General features: G+C 48.3%; 1 protein-coding gene across 1 annotated transcript in view; it reads right to left on the minus strand.

Moving 5' to 3' along the window:
• The window catches only part of LOC147096854 (uncharacterized), a 42,991-nt gene that overhangs the window by 5,076 nt on the left and 17,629 nt on the right, over positions 1–20,286 (minus strand). The window contains exons 2-4 of the mRNA XM_085973160.1: positions 14,256–14,514; positions 9,875–9,908; positions 235–346 (exon numbers count right to left, since the gene is read on the minus strand). Of these exons, the coding sequence (XP_085829286.1) occupies positions 235–346; positions 9,875–9,908; positions 14,256–14,514 (405 nt within the window). The remainder of the gene's footprint in view (positions 1–234; positions 347–9,874; positions 9,909–14,255; positions 14,515–20,286) is intronic.

Here is a 20,286-nt window from a genome sequence, read left to right on the forward strand (position 1 = left end):
GGAGCGCCCACCTAGATTGATCCCACAACTTTCTGACTCAGAGGCGAAAGTGCTACCCACTGAGCCACAGCTGACTGGTCAAAATGACTTGAAGACATCTGCTGTCTAGGCTTACACATGAAGAATGGAAAGCTAGGCCAAGCGGGCAGCGGAGGAGGGTGCAGTGCCCACAGAACTGTCACCTTTAGGCGACGAGGGGAGAAGCAGCAGAATATGAACAACCACATGCTCTACCTTCGTGGTGCTGACACGCCTTCTCCACTGCCGCATGCTTTTTCTCCCGGGAGGATATCCTGTATTGTTTATCAATGTGGATCCTGCACGAGGACACGTTGGGCGAAAAGGACTTCGACGGAAAAGAAGAGACAAAATAAATCAACTGTCAATGCTCAGGTTAAATATGACAGAGAGACAACACTGGGAAAGAAAGCACAACATCAATGAAGATAATCAGAAACAGGCCCTTATTGACCTGCAGTTGGTGCTAAACCTCATGATCCAGAAAGTTTCATGTCCATTTCTAGTGAACCTTCCGTGTTAGGGTGGAGCAAATGGAGCATTTAAAGTGCGCTGTATCTGACCAGGGAGTGTTTGATGGGACAGTGTAGAGGGAGCTGTACTCTGTATCTAACCCGTGCTGTACCTGCCCTGGGAGTGTTTGATGGGACAGTGTAGAGGGAGCTTTACTCTGTATCTAACCCGTTCTGTACCTGTCCTCGGAGTGTTTGATGGGACAGTGTAGAGGGAGCTTTACTCTGTCTCTAACCCTGTGCTGTACCTGCCCTGGGAGTGTTTGATGGGACAGTGTAGAGGGAGCTTTACTCTGTATCTAACCTGTGCTGTACCTGCCCTGGGAGTGTTTGATGGGACAGTGTAGAGGGAGCTTTACTCTGTATCTAACCCGTGCTGTACCTGCCCTGGGAGTGTTTGATGGGGCAGTGCAGAGGGAGCTTTACTCTGTATCTAACCCCATGTTGTACCTGCCCTGGGAGTGTTTGATGGGACAGTGTAGAGGGAGCTTTACTCTGTATCTGACCCGTGCTGTACCTGCCCTGGGAGTGTTTGATGGGACAGTGTAGAGGGAGCTTTACTCTGTATCTAACCCCGTGTTGTACCTGCCCTGGGAGTGTTTGATGGGGCAGTGTAGAGGGAGCTTTACTCTGTATCTAACCCTGTGCTGTACCTGTCCTGGGAGTGTTTGATGGGACAGTGTAGAGGGAGCTTTACTCTGTATCTAATCCATGCTGTACCTGCCCTGGGAGTATTTGATGGGACAGTGTAGAGGGAGCTTTACTTTGTATCTAACCCATGCTATACCTGCACTGGGAGTGTTTGATGGGATCGTGTAGAGGGAGCTTTACTCTGTATCTAACCCGTGCTGTCCCTGCCCTGGGAGTGTTTGATGGGACAGTGTAGAGGGAGCTTTACTCTGTATCTAACCTGTGCTGTACCTGCCCTGGGAGTGTTTGATGGGGACAGTGTAGAGGGAGCTTTACTCTGTATCTGACCCGTGCTGTACCTGCCCTGGGAGTGTTTGATGGGACAGTGTAGAGGGAGCTTTACTCTGTATCTAACCCCGTGTTGTACCTGCCCTGGGAGTGTTTGATGGGGCAGTGTAGAGGGAGCTTTACTCTGTATCTAACCCTGTGCTGTACCTGTCCTGGGAGTGTTTGATGGGACAGTGTAGAGGGAGCTTTACTCTGTATCTAATCCATGCTGTACCTGCCCTGGGAGTATTTGATGGGACAGTGTAGAGGGAGCTTTACTTTGTATCTAACCCATGCTATACCTGCACTGGGAGTGTTTGATGGGATCGTGTAGAGGGAGCTTTACTCTGTATCTAACCCGTGCTGTCCCTGCCCTGGGAGTGTTTGATGGGACAGTGTAGAGGGAGCTTTACTCTGTATCTAACCTGTGCTGTACCTGCCCTGGGAGTGTTTGATGGGGACAGTGTAGAGGGAGCTTTACTCTGTATCTAACCCGTGCTGTACCTGCCATGGGAGTGTTTGATGGGACAGTGTAGAGGGAGCTTTACTCTGCATCTAACCCGTGCTGTTCCTGCCCTGGGAGTGTTTGTGGGACAGTGTAGAGGGAGCTTTACTCTGTATCTAACCTGTGCTGTACCTGCCATGGGAGTGTTTGTGGGGCAGTGTAGAGGGAGCTTTACTCTGTATCTAACCCGTGCTGTACCTGCCCTGGGAGTGTTTGATGGGACAGTGTAGAGGGAGCTTTACTCTGTATCTAACCCGTGCTGTACCTGCCATGGGAGTGTTTGTGGGACAGTGTAGAGGGAGCTTTACTCTGTATCTAACCCGTGCTGTACCTGCCCTGTGGAGTGTTTGTGGGACAGTGTAGAGGGAGCTTTACCCTGTATCTAACCCGTGCTGTACCTGCCATGGGAGTGTTTGTGGGACAGTGTAGAGGGAGCTTTACTCTGTATCTAACCCGTGCTGTACCTGCCATGGGAGTGTTTGTGGGACAGTGTAGAGGGAGCTTTACCCTGTATCTAACCCGTGCTGTACCTGCCCTGGGAGTGTTTGTGGGACAGTGTCGAGGGAGCTTTACTCTGTATCTAACCCGTGCTGTACCTGCCCTGGGAGTGTTTGATGGGACAGTGTAGAGGGAGCTTTACTCTGTATCTAACCCGTGCTGTACCTGCCCTGTGGAGTGTTTGTGGGACAGTGTAGAGGGAGCTTTACTCTGTATCTAACCCGTGCTGTACCTGCCCTGTGGAGTGTTTGATGGGACAGTGTAGAGGGAGCTTTACTCTGTATCTAACCCGTGCTGTACCTGCCATGGGAGTGTTTGTGGGACAGTGTAGAGGGAGCTTTACTCTGTATCTAACCTGTGCTGTACCTGCCATGGGAGTGTTTGTGGGACAGTGTAGAGGGAGCTTTACTCTGTATCTAACCCGTGCTGTACCTGCCCTGGGAGTGTTTGATGGGACAGTGTAGAGGGAGCTTTACTCTGTGTCTAACCCGTGCTGTACCTGCCCTGGGAGTGTTTGATGGGACAGTGTAGAGGGAGCTTTACTCTGTATCTAACCCGTGCTGTACCTGCCCTGGGAGTGTTTGATGGGACAGTGTAGAGGGAGCTTTACTCTGTATCTAACCCGTGCTGTACCTGCCCTGTGGAGTGTTTGTGGGACAGTGTAGAGGGAGCTTTACTCTGTATCTAACCCGTGCTGTACCTGCCCTGGGAGTGTTTGATGGGACAGTGTAGAGGGAGCTTTACTCTGTGTCTAACCCGTGCTGTACCTGCCCTGTGGAGTGTTTGTGGGACAGTGTAGAGGGAGCTTTACTCTGTATCTAACCCTGTGCTGTACCTGCCCTGTGGAGTGTTTGTGGGACAGTGTCGAGGGAGCTTTATTCGGCCCCCAATCTATGCTATTCCGAGACCTAGGAGGGCTCAATACTGTGACTGTTGAAAATGGAAAGCATTCCATTCACCAGAACTGACACCTCGTTTCTCAGCTTGACAGGTAGAAAATTCATGAAAGAAAAAGTAACAATGATAAGCATCTGCTCGTGCTCGGTCTTCCTGTAGGGCTTCTTCTGCCGTAACTTTGGCAGAGAATTGGTGGAAACCCCGGAGAGATCAGCTGGACCCCTGCAGAGATTCCAGGTGCCACAGCATGCATCATCTTTATGAACCAGGGAGATTTTATGGTGTGAAATAAAACTAGTACTACATCACCTGATGCTAGAACACAGGTTACTAGATCGCATAGGAACAGGAGGAGGCCATTCAGCCCCTCGAGCCTGTACCGCTATTCAATGAGATCATGGCTGATCTGTGACCTAACTCCATCTACCCGCCTTTGGCCCATATCCCCTAATACCTTTGGTTAACAAAAATCTATCAATCTCAGATTTAAAATTAACAATTGACCTCACATCCACTGCCGTTTGCAGAAGAGAGTTCCAAACTTCTACCACCCTTTGTGTGTAGAAGTGTTTCCTAATTTCACTCCTGAAAGGTCTGTCTCTAATTTTTAGACTCTGCCCCCTAGTCCTGGACTCCCCAACCAGTGGAACTGGTTTATCTCTATCTACCCTATCAGTTTCCCTTAATATCTTGAAAACTTCGATCAAATCACCCCTTAACCTTCCAGGGATTACAACCCTAGTTTGTGTAATCTCTCCTCGTAACTTAACCCTTGAAGTCCGGGTATCATTCTGGTAAACCTACGCTGCACTCCCTCCAAGGCCAATATATCCTTCCTAAGGTGTATCCTGTCCAGAACTGCTCACAGTGCTCCAGATTACATAGTACAACACCATCCAATGCAAGGGCACCAGTACAACATCACCTGGTGCTCGATCATCGATGCTGGATCACCGGGCTCTACGTTCTAGAACACCGGTGCTAGATCCATCTGATTTAACATCATGTGGTAAGTCACCTGGTGCTAGCTCACCCAGTACTGCATCACCCAACATTCCACCACCCAGCATCATATCATCCTGAGCTAGCTCAGGCCAGCACTATACCGGAAACTCACTTTTAACCGGCACCTAAATATCCAGAAATCTCTCTTAACCGGCAAAATTCAGGAGTAGTTTCAGGTAAGTTTTACTGTATATTAGTGACCGTGTAACTAGGGTTCCTGGGTCTGTGGCCATGTAACCGGGGTTCCTGCACATGTGCCGCGTAACCGGGGCTCCTGCACCTGTGGCCGTGTACGGGGCTCTTGTACCTTGGTAAGTATACCTCTCTGTAATCCGGACTTTTTGATCAACCGGCACCACGTCGGTCCCGTCGGTGTCGGATAAAAAAGAGTTTCCTGTAATACCCAGCGACATGAGTCAGTCATTCATGAAAGAAAGACTTATGAAATAATACTGAGCAGCCTACGGGTGGCGCTGTCCATGGAGAGTATAAATACTCGGGCACGGGCCCAGCTTGCGCAGGACATTCTTAACAGGAACTAGTGAAGGACACAACTAGACCTCCATGTTGTAAAACAGTTGATTAAAACTTTGTTTAACGCTTAGACCAAGTGCCTAGTAGTTTTCTTACATCACCCTGTGCTAGATCACCGAGCACGCTATCACTCATTAGTGCCAGACCATCGAGTACTACTGTACCCAACACCACATTGCCTGGTGCTAGATTACCCATTGCTACATCACTCAATGCTACATCACCTGGTACCACATCACCCAACAGTACATCACCCGGGACTGGCACAATTGCAGTCAAATGCCGAATGAAGCTCCCTCTACATTGATAAACAAGAAAAAATACCTGCATTTATAAAGTTCGTTTCACGTCTTCAAGATGTCCCAAAGTTCTTTACAGCCATATTTGAAATGTAATCATCGTAAGGTAGGGAGATGTGGCAACCAATTTGTACACAGCAGGATCCCACAGACAGCAATGAGATAAATGACCGGATTATTTGATGGTGTTGGTTGAGGCATAAATATTAGCCAGGACCCTGGGAGAACTCCCCCGCTCTTCTTCAAATAGTGCTACGGGATCTTTTACGTCCACCCGAGGGCCTCAGTTGAATATCTCATGTGAAAGATGGCATCTGTGACAGTGCAGCACTCCCTCAGTACTGCACTGAAGTGCCAGCCTGGATTGCGGGCGTAAGTATCTGGAGTGGGACAACATACTGCCTCAGATGCATGAGTGCCACCACAGAGCCAAGGCTTAAAGTGTCCTAGGAATGGAACTTAACTTCAACCTTGAAAGAACAACCCCGTTACTCTAATGTGGCTCTTCCATTTCCCTCAGTTGACAGTCTTAGAACACACGGAACTGGATTTAAAATAAAACGGAAATGTTTGAGAAAATTGGAAAAATTGGGATGGAAAGTTGTGGGGTTTTTTTTGGTCAGCTGGGTGACTGACCCACGTGGAAACCCAACAACGTGTTTCAAACCCCTTAAATCCAGTGGCTGAAATCTACACCCTCACTCTACGGTGTCTGTTTTCCCAATATGGAGACTCATTCCATAGGGATACATCCCACTTATTCAAGTCCAGAGAGTTGAGGCGCAGGATGGCAGAGCACAGGTTTAAGGACCCCAAGCGTACTGCTGGAGTTTAACCAGCTAAAGCCAAGCAGAGTACCATGAGCTACTTCCCACTGCCAGTTCAGCTAGGAGCATCCTACCCATTGGAGCACTGTTTTACAAGCTGACCTGGAGATCCCAGTGACAGGTCCTCCCTTCCAGGTTCCATTACATAGTCTGGCTGATTGGTCAATCAGCAGTGCCATAAAGCACAGCTGTGGCTCAGTAGGTAGCACTCTTGCCTCTGGGTCGGAAGATCGATGGGTTCATAGTCCTACTCCAGGGATTTGAAACATAAAATCCAGGCTGACACTCCGATGCAGTACTGAGGGAGTGCTGCACTGTCAGAGGTGCCGTCATTCGGATGAACCAAGGCCTTGTCTGACTTTTACCAGGTGGACGTAAAAGATCCCTTGGCAATATATTGAAGAAGAGCAGGGGAGTTCTCCCCGGTGTCCTGGGGCCAATATTTACCCTTCAATCAACATCACAAAAAAACAGATTATCTGGTCATTATCACATTGCTGTTTGTGGGAGCTTGCTGTGCAGAAATTGGCTGCCGCGTTTCCTACATTACAACTGTGACTACACTCCAAAAAGTACTTCATTGGCTTTTAATTTCAAAGTTTGCAGATGACATGAAACTCGGAAATGTAATGAACAGTGAGGAGGATAGTGACAGACTTCAGGAGGACGACGAGAGACTGGTGAAATGGGCAGACACATGGCAGCTGAAACTTAACACAGAGAAGTGTGAAGTGATTCATTTTGGTAGGAGGGATGAGGAGAGGTGATATAAACTGAATGGTCCAGTTTTAAAGGGGTGCAGGAACAGACCTGGGGGTGCTTGTGCAGAAATCTTTGAAGGTGGCAGAACAAGTTGAGAAGGCTGTTCAAAAAAGGCATATGGGATCCTTGGCTTTATTAATAGAGGCATATAGAACAAAAAAAAAAGAAATTAACCTAAACCTTCACAAAACACTGGTTAGGCCCCAGCTGGTGTATTGGGCTGGATTTTCCAAGCCCCGAGGAAGCGGGCATGGAGACGGGACAGCCGGTAAACTCGGAGAAAGTGGGGGCGGATGGCAAACCCGCCCCCATCCCGCCTCCGTGCCCTTTCGCCAGGAGGCGGGAGGATGTGCAGCTTCGGGTCCCGTCTCCTGGAGGCGGGAAAGGCTTTTAATCCTTTTAACTGCCTGTTAACAGATAGTTAACAGGCAGAAAAAGGGATTAGTGCCATTTTACCTTCACAGGTGAAGGCTTCCCGACCTCGGAGAACCCCGCCGGGTTGGAGGCGATGTGGAGGAGGTCTGCGGCGGTCAGAGGCACCTGGAAGTAAGGTGTAGAGGTGAGTGATGGGTGCAAGTGTGGAGTGGTAAGTATGCAAGGTGAGTGATAAGTTTAAAAAAGTGTTCACTTACCTTGTTTTAGCCTTTAGCCGTGGTGGATCGGGAGAGCCGACATCCTCCTTGTCAATTTCACAGACTGGCTGTTGGAACCTCCGTTCCCACAGCCATGTGAAATTTACAAATTTGAAAGGTTTGATGAGTCCTGAACACAAGGACTCATCAAACTAAAGAGAATGTTAGTGTTTGACAGCTTCACAGAGCTGTCAAACGCTGACATTTCTTCCTTGAAGAAATCTTGACAGATAGCACGTCTGACGTTGATGTGCTCTGTCAGTGACTTCCTCCCTAATTGGCCTGCTGAGCCCGCAGGGCGGGCTTAACAAGCTCAATCAGGGGAAAATCCCTCTGGTCGGTAACCAGAGGACACAGAATTAAGGTAATTGGCAAAAGAACCAGAGGCGACATGAGGAAAAAAAATGTACGCAGTGTGGTTGTGATTTAGAACGCACTGCCTGACAGGGTGGTGGGAGCAGATTCAATAGTAACGTTCAAAATGGAGTTGGATAAAAACTTGAAGTGGAAACATTGCAGGGATTTGGGGAAAGAGCGGGGGGGGGGGGTGGGACAAATTGGATAGCTCGTTCAAAGAGCTGGCACAGGCACGATGGGCCGGATGGCCTTCTTCAGTACTGTATTATTCTGTGATTCTATGAATGATTCTTTGCCTCTTTTCACTAATATCATTGACAGGCAAATTGTTCATTTTTGTGATAGGTTCAAATATCAGGGGATGAGAGTATAAATGAGAAAGCTGGTTATAAGACAGGCAGATCTTTTTCACACAAAGGGTATTAGACCTGGGGAACAGATTAGCAGGGAGGGACAATGAAGCAGTGATTATAAATGGGTTCGAGACAGTTAGATGAGTCACTTATGAGAAAAGGGATTAAAAGGCATAAATAGGCAGGTGGGGTTGGTCTGTGAGAAAGGGCCAGGCTTACTGGGACTACCAGCCTTTGTCTGCTCATAAATATTCCTGTGTCCTTACGAGAAAAGCATTGTTAATGCTGGGCAAACTCCTGGTCAATCACTGTCTAAAATTCCACGGTCAACCCAAAATCATTAAGGTCATCATGTGGGGAAAACCAAACTTTTAAAAAATTCGTTCCAGGATGCGGGGGTCGCTGGCAAGGCCAGCATTTATTGCCCATCCCTAGTTGCCCTTGAGAAGTTGGTGGTGAGCCGCCTTCTTGAACCGCTGCAGTCCGTGTGGTGAAGGTACTCCCACAGTGCTGTTAGGGAGGGAGTTCCAGGATTTTGACCCAGCGACGATGTATTTCTAAGTCAGGATGGTGTGTGACCTGGAGGGGAACTTGGAGGTGGTGGTGTTCCCGTGCGCCTGCTGCCCTTGTCCTTCTAGGTGGTAGAGGTCGCGGGTTTGGGAGGTGCTGTCGAAGAAGCCTTGGCGAGTTGCTGCAGTGCATCTTGTAGATGGTACACACTGCAGCCACGGTGCGCCGCTGGTGGAGGGAGTGAATGCTTAAGGTGGTGGATGGGGTGCCAATCAAGCGGGCTGCTTTGTCTTGGATGGTGTCAAGCTTCTTGAATGTTGTTGGAGCTGCACTCATCCAGGCAAGTGGAGAGTATTCCATCACACTCCTGACTTGTGCCTTGTAGCTGGTGGAAAGGCTTTGGGGAGTCAGGAGGTGAGACACTCGCCGCAGAATACCCAGCCTCTGACCTGCTCTTGTTGCCACAGTATTTATGTGGCTGGTCCAGTTAAGTTTCTGGCCAATGGTGACTCCCCAGGATGCTAATGGCGGGGGATTCGGTGATGGTAATGCCGATGGAATGTCAAGGGGAGGTGGTTAGACTCTCGCTTGTTGGAGATAGTCATTGCCTGGCACTTCTGTGGCACGAATGTTGCTTACCAGCCCAAGCCATTAAAGGGCAAAAGGTTCACCTCCAAGATTCTCATTCACCAGTATACCGAAACATTAGCCTGGCCGAGCCCAACTTTGGTGCAAGCAGAGTTTCACTAAGTCCCACAAATCTACCCAACCCAAGCTGCAACCTCAGAATTAGGCCTCACGCTCTTATTTATCACCACAGTGATTCTATAAAACCTGCCTAAGGTCTGAGATCCAAAGCAACCAGGGTTGCCAAGACAGAAGAGGGGACCGGATAGGGTAGGATGGAGGTGCGGGGGTTTGGGGGCTTAAGTATTGAGATTTTCGTTTCTGATCATTTTAAGTTCCTTGTAAACCTTAAAGATTTTAATAACTCCTGCCTCAATTTCAGAAGACACAGAAGTAATGGAAAAATTGATTCTACTTTTAAAACGATAGGATTTTTGCAGTTTGCTTTATATTTTAGAAGCTTTCTAAGACATCCTATGTAAAATCTCAACCATCTAATAAGTGGCACTTTGGAGTACAAGTGGACTTCTGCCCTGAACTATGGATGTGGGAGCATTAGATAGATGAACGAAAGATCTTACCTCTTTCATCTTCCTAAGCATCTTCAACCAGTGACTGCATTGAGAGAACAGATAAAAAAGTTAATGTAAAATGCCTATAGAATGAAAGGGTCCTATTGTGCAATGGGCTAGTGGTTTGCAGCATAACACGAAGCTTAAACTCATGGGAATACAGCATCAGATACGTCCCTTTACACAGAGGCCGCCATTGAGGCAGTGTGACTGGGCTGCCCAATTTCACTGGAACTGTTGGATTCCTGAAAGTAATTGATGGGACCCACATGGCCACCTGGGCCACTTGGCACAATGCAATGGCCTACATGATCAAAATGGGGTTCTAATCCAACAATCTGCAGCTGGTCAATGATCACTAACACCATACATAAGGGGGAAAATTCAGTTGTTTGCGGCTCCCGTTAGCGCCTTAAGAGGGCGCTAATGGGGCACAAAGCAACTAGTGCCTGGGTGCAGCGATGTTTGCGCCACTCACGAAATTAACTAAACATTTTGCGGCGGCGCTAAACACACGATCTCCTGCGCCGGCAGATTGTGATGTCAGTCGAGTGCGCAACGCCCCATTAGCGCCCCAGACCGGATATTGAGTGGCGCCCCCTGCCTTACCGTCTGCCGCTAGCAATGACAGGTTGAGGGGAGCGTTATGCAGTCAGAAAGGGACTGGGGAGCGCTATTTAAAGGCGACCGCTTCCTGCCTTTTTTTGTCAGTGACATTTTTGAACCACGCATTCTGAGAGAGAGAGACTTCTGGAGAGATTGAACGCTGTGTGAAGGAGTTTTGGGTACTGAGCAGCACTTTGCAGGTTCATTTTGATTTGCCCTTCCTTGCTTCGCCAGAGCTCTGAGGTAACGTCTCGCTCCTCGGCCTTTGCGCCTTAAGACAGGTGTGCAGCGCCTGATTTAGCGCTCCAATCATCTCCAGGGGCAATAAAAGCCAAGTTTGCTGTCAGAGGCAATAATCTGTCTTCCAGTTTTTGCCACCGAAGTGGATAACCTCGCACTTATCCACATTAAACTGCATTTGCCATGCATCTGCCCAATCACCCAACCTGTCCACATCATACTGTGAAGCACCTTGGGATGCTTTACTGGATTAAAGGCGCTATATAAATACAAGTTGTTATTTTTTAACTGGGAATGCCAGATTCAGGTGAGTGGCTCTTTCTTAATAAGAGCCATGAATGCCACCCTTAGCCAAAAGGTGATGGGGCAGTAAGCGGGGCCTAGCCAGTGACGCCCACATCCTGAGAGCATATGGTGAACTTGCAGCATAGTAGTAGCAGTAGTAAGCATCAGTAGTAGGGAAAATGCTGGAATCTATTATTAAGGATGTGGTTACAGGGCACTTAGAAAATAATAATAGGATTGGGCCGAGTCAACACGGATTTATGAGAGGAAAATCGTGTTTGACGAATCTGTTAGAGTTTTTTGTGGTTGTAACTAGCAGAATAGATAAGGGGGAACCAGTGGATGTGGTGTATTTGGATTTCAGAAGGCATTCGATAAGGTGCCACACAAGAGGTTATTAAACAAAATTTAGGGCTCATGGGATTGGGGGTAATATACTAGCATGGATTGAGGATTGGTTAACGGACAGAAAACAGAGAGTAGGAATAAAACGGGTCATTTTTGGGGTTGGCAGGCTGTAACTAGTGGAGTACTGCAAGGATCCGTGCTTGGGCCTCAGCTATTCACAATCTACATCAATGATTTGGATGAGGGGACCAAATGTAATATATCCAAGTTTGTTGATGATACAAAGCTGGGTGGGAATGTAAGTTGTGAGGAGGATGCAAGGATGCTTCAAGGGGATACAGACAGGCTAAGTGAGTGGGCAAGAACATGGCAAATGGAATATAATGTGGAGAAATGTGAAGTTAGCCACTTTGGTAGGAAAAATAGAAAAGCAGAGTATTTTTTAAATGGTGAGAGATTGGGAAATGGTGGTGTTCAGAGGGACCTGGGTGTCCTTGTACACAAATCACTGCAATTATATAGGGCCCTGGTGAGACCACACCTGGAGTATTGTGTACAGTTTTGGTCTCCTTACCTAAGGAAGGATATACTTGCCATAGAGGGAGTGCAACGAAGGTTCACCAGACTGGTTCCTGGGATGGGGGGATTGTCCTATGAGGAGAGATTGAGTAGACTAGGCCTATATTCTCTGGAGTTTAGAAGAATGAGAGGTGATCTCATTGAAACATACAAAATTCTTACAGGGCTTGACAGGGTAGATGCAAGGAGGATGTTTCCCCTGGCTGGGGAGTCTAGAACCAGGGGTCACAGTCTCAGAATAAGGGGTCGGCCATTTAGGCCTGAAATGAGGAGAAATTTCTTCACTCAGAGGGTGGTGAATCTTTGGAATTCTCTGCCCCAGAGGGCTGTGGAGGCTCAGTCGTTGGGCTGAATTTTGTCAACGGGGACGTGATGGAGGTGGGACTCCCACCTTTTAGGTTGTAGTCCCGCCTCCATCGACTTGTGGCCAACCCACGCTATTTTCCCTTGATTGACCCAGCGGGCTCAGCAGGCCAATTAAGGGACACCTGGTTACTGGTGACGTTAGTGATTGACATTTCATCTGTCAAGAGCTTTTCTAACTTGAGTCCCTCTACTCAGACTCAGTTAGAGATCTCTCCAGACCAGAAAGCAGAGGCTGCAGCTTTTGACAGTTCAGCGGCCATTCTGCTTTCTGTGCTGGTGAACTGAGGGACTCCTGAGAACTGGAGGAAGGATGTCTGCAGGAGAAAGTAAAGGTAAGTAAAACTTATTAAAACACTTTACACTTACCTCACACACTTACCTCTGCACTCATGCACCCATCACTCACCTGCACAACGGACATCTCGAACCCTCCAAGCCCTTCAGCCCGACGGTCCGCCTCGCTAACTTGGCGTGGTTCGGAGCCGTCGGGAAGCCCACACTTCAGGGCTAAAAATAGGGATTAGGCAAAAAACTGCCTGTTAATTACCTGTTAACAGGCAGTTAATTGGCACTAATCCCCTTCCCGCCTCGGGGAGGCGGCTCCCAGCACAAGTCGGATACCCGCTTCCTGGGATATTGGCACGGAGGCGGGTTGGGAGCGGGATGGGTTCGTGCCCCCCGATTCTGCAATTTTCCCACCACTCCCGCCTCCAAACCCGCCTCCACGGGGCTTGGAAATTCAACACCATTGAGCATATTCAAGACAGAGATTGATAGATTTTTGAATATTAAGGGAATCAAGGGATATGGGGATAGTTCAGGAAAGTGGAGATGAGGTAGAAGATCAGCCATGATCTTATTGAATGGCGGAGCAGGCTTGAAGGGCCAAATGGCCGACTCCTGCTCCTATTTCTTATGTTCTTATAGCTGCCTAGCCTGCAGACTCGGGAGGGCCGCACATGGGGATAGATTTACCTGCTGTTGTTTTTGGCTTAAAGGAAGGTTGGGACGCAACGCAAGTAAGACCGAGTTGCCGGCTACTAGAATGGCCGATTAGTTAAGGCGTTGGACTCTAAGATCCAATGGGTATGTGTCTGCTAAAAGACAACAGGAAATACCAAGCAAAAACGAAGAGTTACTAGATTGCCAATAGGACTGGCGTAAGATTGTTTTTCACTATGGGTACCTGTACTGTTAATATTGTTGATTTGTCTGTAAAATTTACCACTGTGGCAAAGCCACCAAGAGACTCTTGCAGTAATGTATATAATTGCCTTTAACAGGGGTTTGTTACCTTTAAATGTTTGCTCTGTATAAATAGCGCGGGTTCGGTAAAATGTCGATCCAGCGCGATGACGTCATCACGCAGGTCACGTGACGTACCCAACGGCGGGAAACGTGATGACGTTATGACGTCAGTGGGGAGAGGCGTGTCCTTTCAGTCCTCGTGGAACCAAGTATTGTACAGACCTGTTTAGAGTTTCTCCTGCGTTTTTGTTTGTAACTTTTACCAGTGCCTCAAACCACGTTTGGTTAACTGCTAGTTTCAATCTCAGTACTTTCGTTAGGAGTTGAGAACTCCTACACCACTGCATTTGTACTGTTAATCCTAAAGCTGTTTTTAAGGCTTTGTTTTATTGCGGCTAATGAATGTAATGGATTTATTATGTAATTGATGAGTTGTAACAAGTACTACCATATTTAAATAAATATGTTTGACTCAAAAAAAAAGACTGAGTTGCCTGGGCGATGTGGGCCGGATCACCAGGGTTCAGGGGGGTCACAGGCAGTGTTCCCTGTAAACTGCGCAGCCGCGCAGCCCTCCAGGCATTCCCCGCGCAGCCGGCTTCTTAGTGCGAAATCCGTCAAAAAAAAATTACCGGGAACATTGGTCAGAGGCGGTCCCCTGGCTTCAGGTTGGGCGCACCCCCCCACCTACCACCCCTGCCCCCTGCTATAAATGTACCTGCAGTCCTCACTGTCCACCGCCAGTAACAGGAGCAGCTTGCCTTCGGTGAGTATCAGGGCCAGGCAGCAGTCTCCCTCCGCTCCCAGGGGAAGCCGGGGCAGGTCACTGATCTGGCTGCCCTTGACGATGGCCTTGCAGCTGGTGTGGAGCGGGATTTCAGCCTCGGGCAGCGAGTCCTGGTCACGGCAGATCACCAAGGACCCCTCCACCGATAAAACGAAGAATTTCTCCTTCCATTGCTTGAAGACAAACCCACCTGCCGTTAAAAAAAAAACCCAGAACAAAATACCATCAGCCTGCGGCCATACAGAACCCAGTGTGCACGATAACCCTATACATACTATAAAGTGTGCCAATCTATCAGCCCAGACAAAAAGAGGACCCGATTTAATCCTAATGTGGATACATCTGGTACTGGTGTCTCAGCACATTTATGCTGTAGAACCATTTGTGATGCCTCAGGGCTGTGGATCAGAGGTTATTTGGGATTGAAGCCCTCATCAAAAGGAAGCAAGAAAGACTTGCATTTCTGTAGCGCCTTTCACAACCTTAGGATGTCCCAAAGCGCTTTCCAGCCGATGAAGTACTTTTTTGGAGTGTAGCCATTGTTGTAATGTAGGAAACGCAGCAGCCATTTTGCGCTCAGCAAATTTAGGTGTTGTTTGAGGGATAAGTATTGGCCAGGACACAGGGGAGAACGCCCCTGCTCTTCTTTGAAAAAGTGGCCGTGGGATCTTTTGCCTCCACCTGAGAGGGCAGACGGGGCCTCGGTTTAAGATCTCATCCAAAAGGCGGCACCTCCGACAGTGCAGCACTCCCTCAGCACCGCACTGGAGTGTCAGCCTAGATTATGTGCTCAAGTCTGTGGAGTGGGACTTAAACCCACAACCTGCTGGCTCAGATAGCGAGAGCGCTACCCACTGAGCCAGGGCTGACACTGTCCAGATGGACAAACAGGCAACAGAGCGTATTGCTATTGTAAACAGATGGGAAAGCACATGGGGGGGGGGGGGAGAATGGCAGCTAACATATTACAATGATGAAGCTGTCACGCAGAATGTGTGAGGAACACTTCAGAGACGCCAAAAGGGCTGGCTGGAAGATCGTGCTCAGCATGAATTGAACGGAGATGGGTCTCCTGGCCTCGGATGTCCATCCTGTGCTGGCAGGACAGAGCCTGCTGAGCAACAAACCTGGCCTTCAGTTCAGGCAGCCTGTCCTAGTTACGTGCTGTCGATTCGCCCTTGCGGACAAGTAGCAGAATGGATTGCTAGCTGGCTTCAGGATGGGGCAGAAAGCAGAGAGTAGGGGTAAAGGGTGGCTATTCACAGTGGCAGAAGGTGGGTAGTGGTGTTCCACAAGGATCAGTGCTGGGGCCACTGCTGTTCACAATTTATATTAACGATTTAGACTTTGGAATCAAAAACACAATTTCTAAATTTGCGGATGACACCAAATTGGGGGAGACAGTCAATACTGAGGAGGACTGCAACAAATTACAGGAGGACATTAATAAACTTGTAGAATGAGCATATAATTGGCAAATGAAGTTCAACACAGATAAATGTGAGCTATTACATTTTGGTAGGAAGAATAGGGAGGTCACTTATCACTTGGAGGGTGCGAGTCTGGGTGGGGTAGAGGAACAAAGGGATCTCGGAGTACAAATACACAAATCACTAAAAGTTGCGTCACAGGTTAGCAAGGCCATAAAAAAAGCAAACCGAGCACTCGGGTTTATTTCTAGAGGGATAGAATTGAAAAGTAGGGAAGTTATGCTAAACCTGTATTGAACCTTGGTTAGACCACACTTGGAGAACTGCGTACAGTTCTGGTCGCCATATTATAAAAAGGTTATAGAGGCACTGGAGAGGGTGCAGAGAAGATTTACAAGGATGATACCAGAAATGCGAGGGTATACATATCAGGAAAGGATGAACAGGCTGGGTCTCTTTTCTCTTGAAAAAAGAAGGTTGAGGGGTGACCTAATAGAGGTCTTTAAAATCATGAATAATTTTGATAGAGTGGATAAAGAGAGAATGTTTCCACTTGTAGGGAAGAGCATAACTGGAGGCCATCAATATAAGATAGTCACCAAGAAATCCAATAGGGAATTCAGAAGAAACCTCTTTACCCAGAGAGTGGTGAGAATGTGGAACTCGCTACTGTTGTGTATGTAACCGTTTACCTTTAAGGGAACTATAGAATGTGACCGTTCGCCTTTAAGAGCACTACTTCAGGGTGGCACTATTTATTGGCTCATGTATACTGTAATACCGATAGTGACCACACCAGTATATAAGGGTTGTGATACGTTAACTAGGGCAGAAATCGCCCAGACCTCTGAATAGTAAAGACCTGTTTTGTTTGTACTTCTAAAGTCTCTGAAGTTATTTACTGCACAACTTACAGACTTTACAATGGCGACGAGGCCGATCGTACCCTGCGGCAACAGTAGTTCCTAAGCAACTAAGGAGCGTCGAAGTGAGGCACCCGCCCTCGTCGTTCTGCTGGGTGAAAACTCGAGGCTGCAGCGATAGCAAAGAGGAAGATTTTGGCATTGAAAACTTCCATCTGCAACAGGCACTGACGGTCCCTTCTGCCACAGTGAGGAGCGAGCCGATCGACAAGAGAGGCAAGGCTGCCACGGACTGTGAGTAAGGGAACAGTAAAAGAAAATAAGGAAGGAGTAAAACCAGAGGATAAGGGCGGTACACTCGACCACGGTCGAGGGGGAAAGGAGCCAGACAAAGTCGGGTCCAGAGGCGCTGAGACCGGGAGCAGGCCGGGTGAGACAGAGCCGAGAAATCGGGAATTGGCCGAGAGCCAGTTCAGAGGCTGTAACTGTCCGCCGTCATCGGGGGTACCCGGAGCCGGTTGCCTGCCGCGGGAAGGAGAGCGCTGAAGCCGACGCGCGGGCTGGGGATCTGAAAGCCAGCGGAGAGCGCTGAAGCCGACGCGCGGGCTGGGGATCTGAAAACCAGCGGAGAGCGCTGAAGCCGACGCGCGGGCTGGGGGTCTGAAAGCCAGCGGAGAGCGCTGAAGCCGACGCACAGGCTGGGGACCGGTAGCCAGCGGCCGTCGCCCGCGGGGGAAAGTGTACCCCTCCCGCCAGGGGAAGAAGCGGGAAACCGCCATTGCCGTGGGCGGGGAGAACAGAAAAGCGCGGGGAAAACCGCCATTAAAGTGGGCGGGGAGAGCCGAGAAGCGCGGGAAAGCCGCCATTTTTCACGGGAAAACCGCCGAAGAAGAAGGAAGAAGCGGGAAACCGCCATTTTGGAAATTATTAAGAATTTCAGAAAAGTAATAAGATTTTTCAGAAAGGCTGGTGTGTTCTCAAGAAGAGAGAAGAAAATTAATAATAATAAGTAAAGTAATACTTGTACTGTTCTCAAAAAGAGAAGAAGATGCCTAAGCGAGGAAATATTAATGACTTTAATGCAGAAATAGAAGACTGGGCCACGTATGTGGAACGCATAGAAATATATTGCGTAGCCAACGAAATTGAGGATGACAACAAGGCAATAACTTTGTTAAATTCGATGGGAGCAAAAACATACGGGCTTTTGAAACATCTAATAGCACCAGTTAAACCAGTGGACCAGACCTTCGAAGAGATCGTAACAGTGTTGAAGGATCACTTGAACCCCACACCGTTGATGCTGGCTGAACGATTTAAATTTTACGCCAGAACCCAGAGGCAAGATGAAAGCAATGCGGAATACTTAGTCGAACTGCGTAAGCTAGCGAAATACTGCCAGTTTGGAGGGAATTTGACAGAGGCGCTGCGGGACAAGTTCGTATGCGGCTTGGCCAAAGAAGGAACGCAGAAGCGACTTCTGGAAGAAAACGACCTCACACTGGACAGGGCTGTCCTCATAGCTTCATCGCACGAAGCCGCAGCGAAAGGGACGGCGGAAATGCAGCTAAAGGCGGCGGCACTCGGGGTGGACCAAATTACAACAAGCACTCCCAAATGCTACCGTTGTGGAAAGACAACGCACGACCAGAATCAGTGCTGGTTTAAGAACCAAGAGTGCAGGAAATGTGGCAAACTGGGTCACATCGCGAAGGTATGCAGGTCCGGAAAGAAGACCAACAAGCAAAGGAAGCCACCACCACAAGGAAAGTACAACAAGGTGCATCAGGTGGCTGAAAAGAGTTCAGATGAACAAAATTCAGACTCAGACCCAAACAGCCAGGAGCTGGATAGTCTGAGAATCCACCATGTGGGTAAAGTAACTGATCTACAGTTGATCTGGGTCACACTAAAAATAGCGGGAGTCCAAGTACGAATGGAGCTGGACACGGGATCAGCTGTATCCGTCATCAACCAAAAGGACTATCACCGGCTATTCTCTCACATACCCTTAAGAAATACAAAATTCGTATTACAGACATACACGGGGCATCATGTATACCCCCTGGGAAAAATACGAGTCAAGGTGAGAGATAGGGGTAAAGAACACCCACGAATGTATCTGTACGTACTACCTGAGGGAGGACCACCACTTCTGGGACGGGAGTGGATCAAGAAAATAGACATGGAATGGCACTACCGACAAGCAATGACGAGTGAGGACTCGGTGCAGACAAGCAGCTCAGACTCCGAGCCGGAAGACGATAAGTCCAGCTTATGTATGAAAAACAAGATTAACATGAACTCACGGACTAAGGTTGGGAAATCGATGGCGTGCATAAAGACAGAGAATTCTGAGTCTGTTCAAGCTACAGACAGATGCATTACGGAGGAACACCGGGCTAGAACTCAACGTTATGTCAAAGTACAACGACAATTAGAACAGTTGAGTGCCCGTCTCCTACAAGAGATGGAAAAGGTGAAAAAGTTCTGGGACACCGAATGGGAGTCCCTGGAAAGACAACAGAGACAGCTCGCTCAAGCAGAGAGCGACCATAGAGCCATCGTGGCCAAGTACCAATCACATCTCCCTGAGGCTGTTCAGGAACTAGAATATACACAGAACGATCCAAAGGAAGAGGAATCTTCAGGAAGTCAGGATGGTATTCCAGTTCACCTCTACGACTTGTTGCAAGCAGAGTGTAACGAGTTGAAAGAACAGTATGAACAGGCTCGGACTACAATCCTGGAAGGGGTTAACTTGGCAACTTCCGAAAAGCTCGTGTTAGTGAAAGAACATGAACGACTAAAGGTTGACCATAAGCAAGAATTACAAAGTCTGCAGGAAATGTTTGATGAGCTTCAGGCCAAGGCTGACTCATCGTTAGGGATTCAATCCATAGGAAAAAAATTAGTGGTGGAAGACATACCAGAACAGGGAATACAGGATGTCCAAGAACTCGTTAAATTATTAAAGGAAACACAAAATAAATATGAAGCGGCAATGGCCGAGGTCCAACGACTTGAAGAACAGATGCAACTGGAAATCTTTTCAGTGGAAGAAAAGGGAACTGTAAGAAACACAGAGACCGTAAAAATGGGCCATGAACATGAGCTTAAATCGTCAGAGGAGAAGGGTTTGGAGCTCTCAAAAGTTATTGAAATAGCCGAGGTTGCAACACAGACTGAGAAGATGGCAGCAGAGCAACCCTTAGATACCAAAAGTACGCTGACTCATGTCAAGGTTGAACAACAGAACGCTGAAACAACTGCTCCGGTAGAGGGATTGAATAGTCCGATCAATCAATCTCCAAAGGAAGTTGAAGTATTAAAATCACAAATGAGGTCATTAGTAAACAACTTGCTGAAAGCCCAGAAAAAGTTAGAGGAAGCGGAACACGTGAAGAAGTCTCTTCAGGAAAGATGTCTGGATTTGGAACAAAAGCTGGCGGACGTCCAGCTGGGTAGGGAGGACATAGAAGACCCTCTCGCTGGCCTAGCTCAGGACGACTCCGAATATTACTATGTCCTGTCCTGCCCAACTTGTAACTTCGACTCCCACCATACAGAAATCATGGAGGAGCACCGAAAGTCTACGGAACATCGGGAGAAGGTGGCTCTACTACGGAAAAAGGAGGAAGAGAAGGAGGAACTGCGCATGCAGCTGGC

The sequence above is a fragment of the Somniosus microcephalus genome, chromosome 34, assembly GCF_052327205.1.
Source record: "Somniosus microcephalus isolate GS21.2 chromosome 34, FLI_Smic_1.0, whole genome shotgun sequence".
In the NCBI taxonomy this organism is placed as follows: Eukaryota; Metazoa; Chordata; class Chondrichthyes; order Squaliformes; family Somniosidae; genus Somniosus; species Somniosus microcephalus.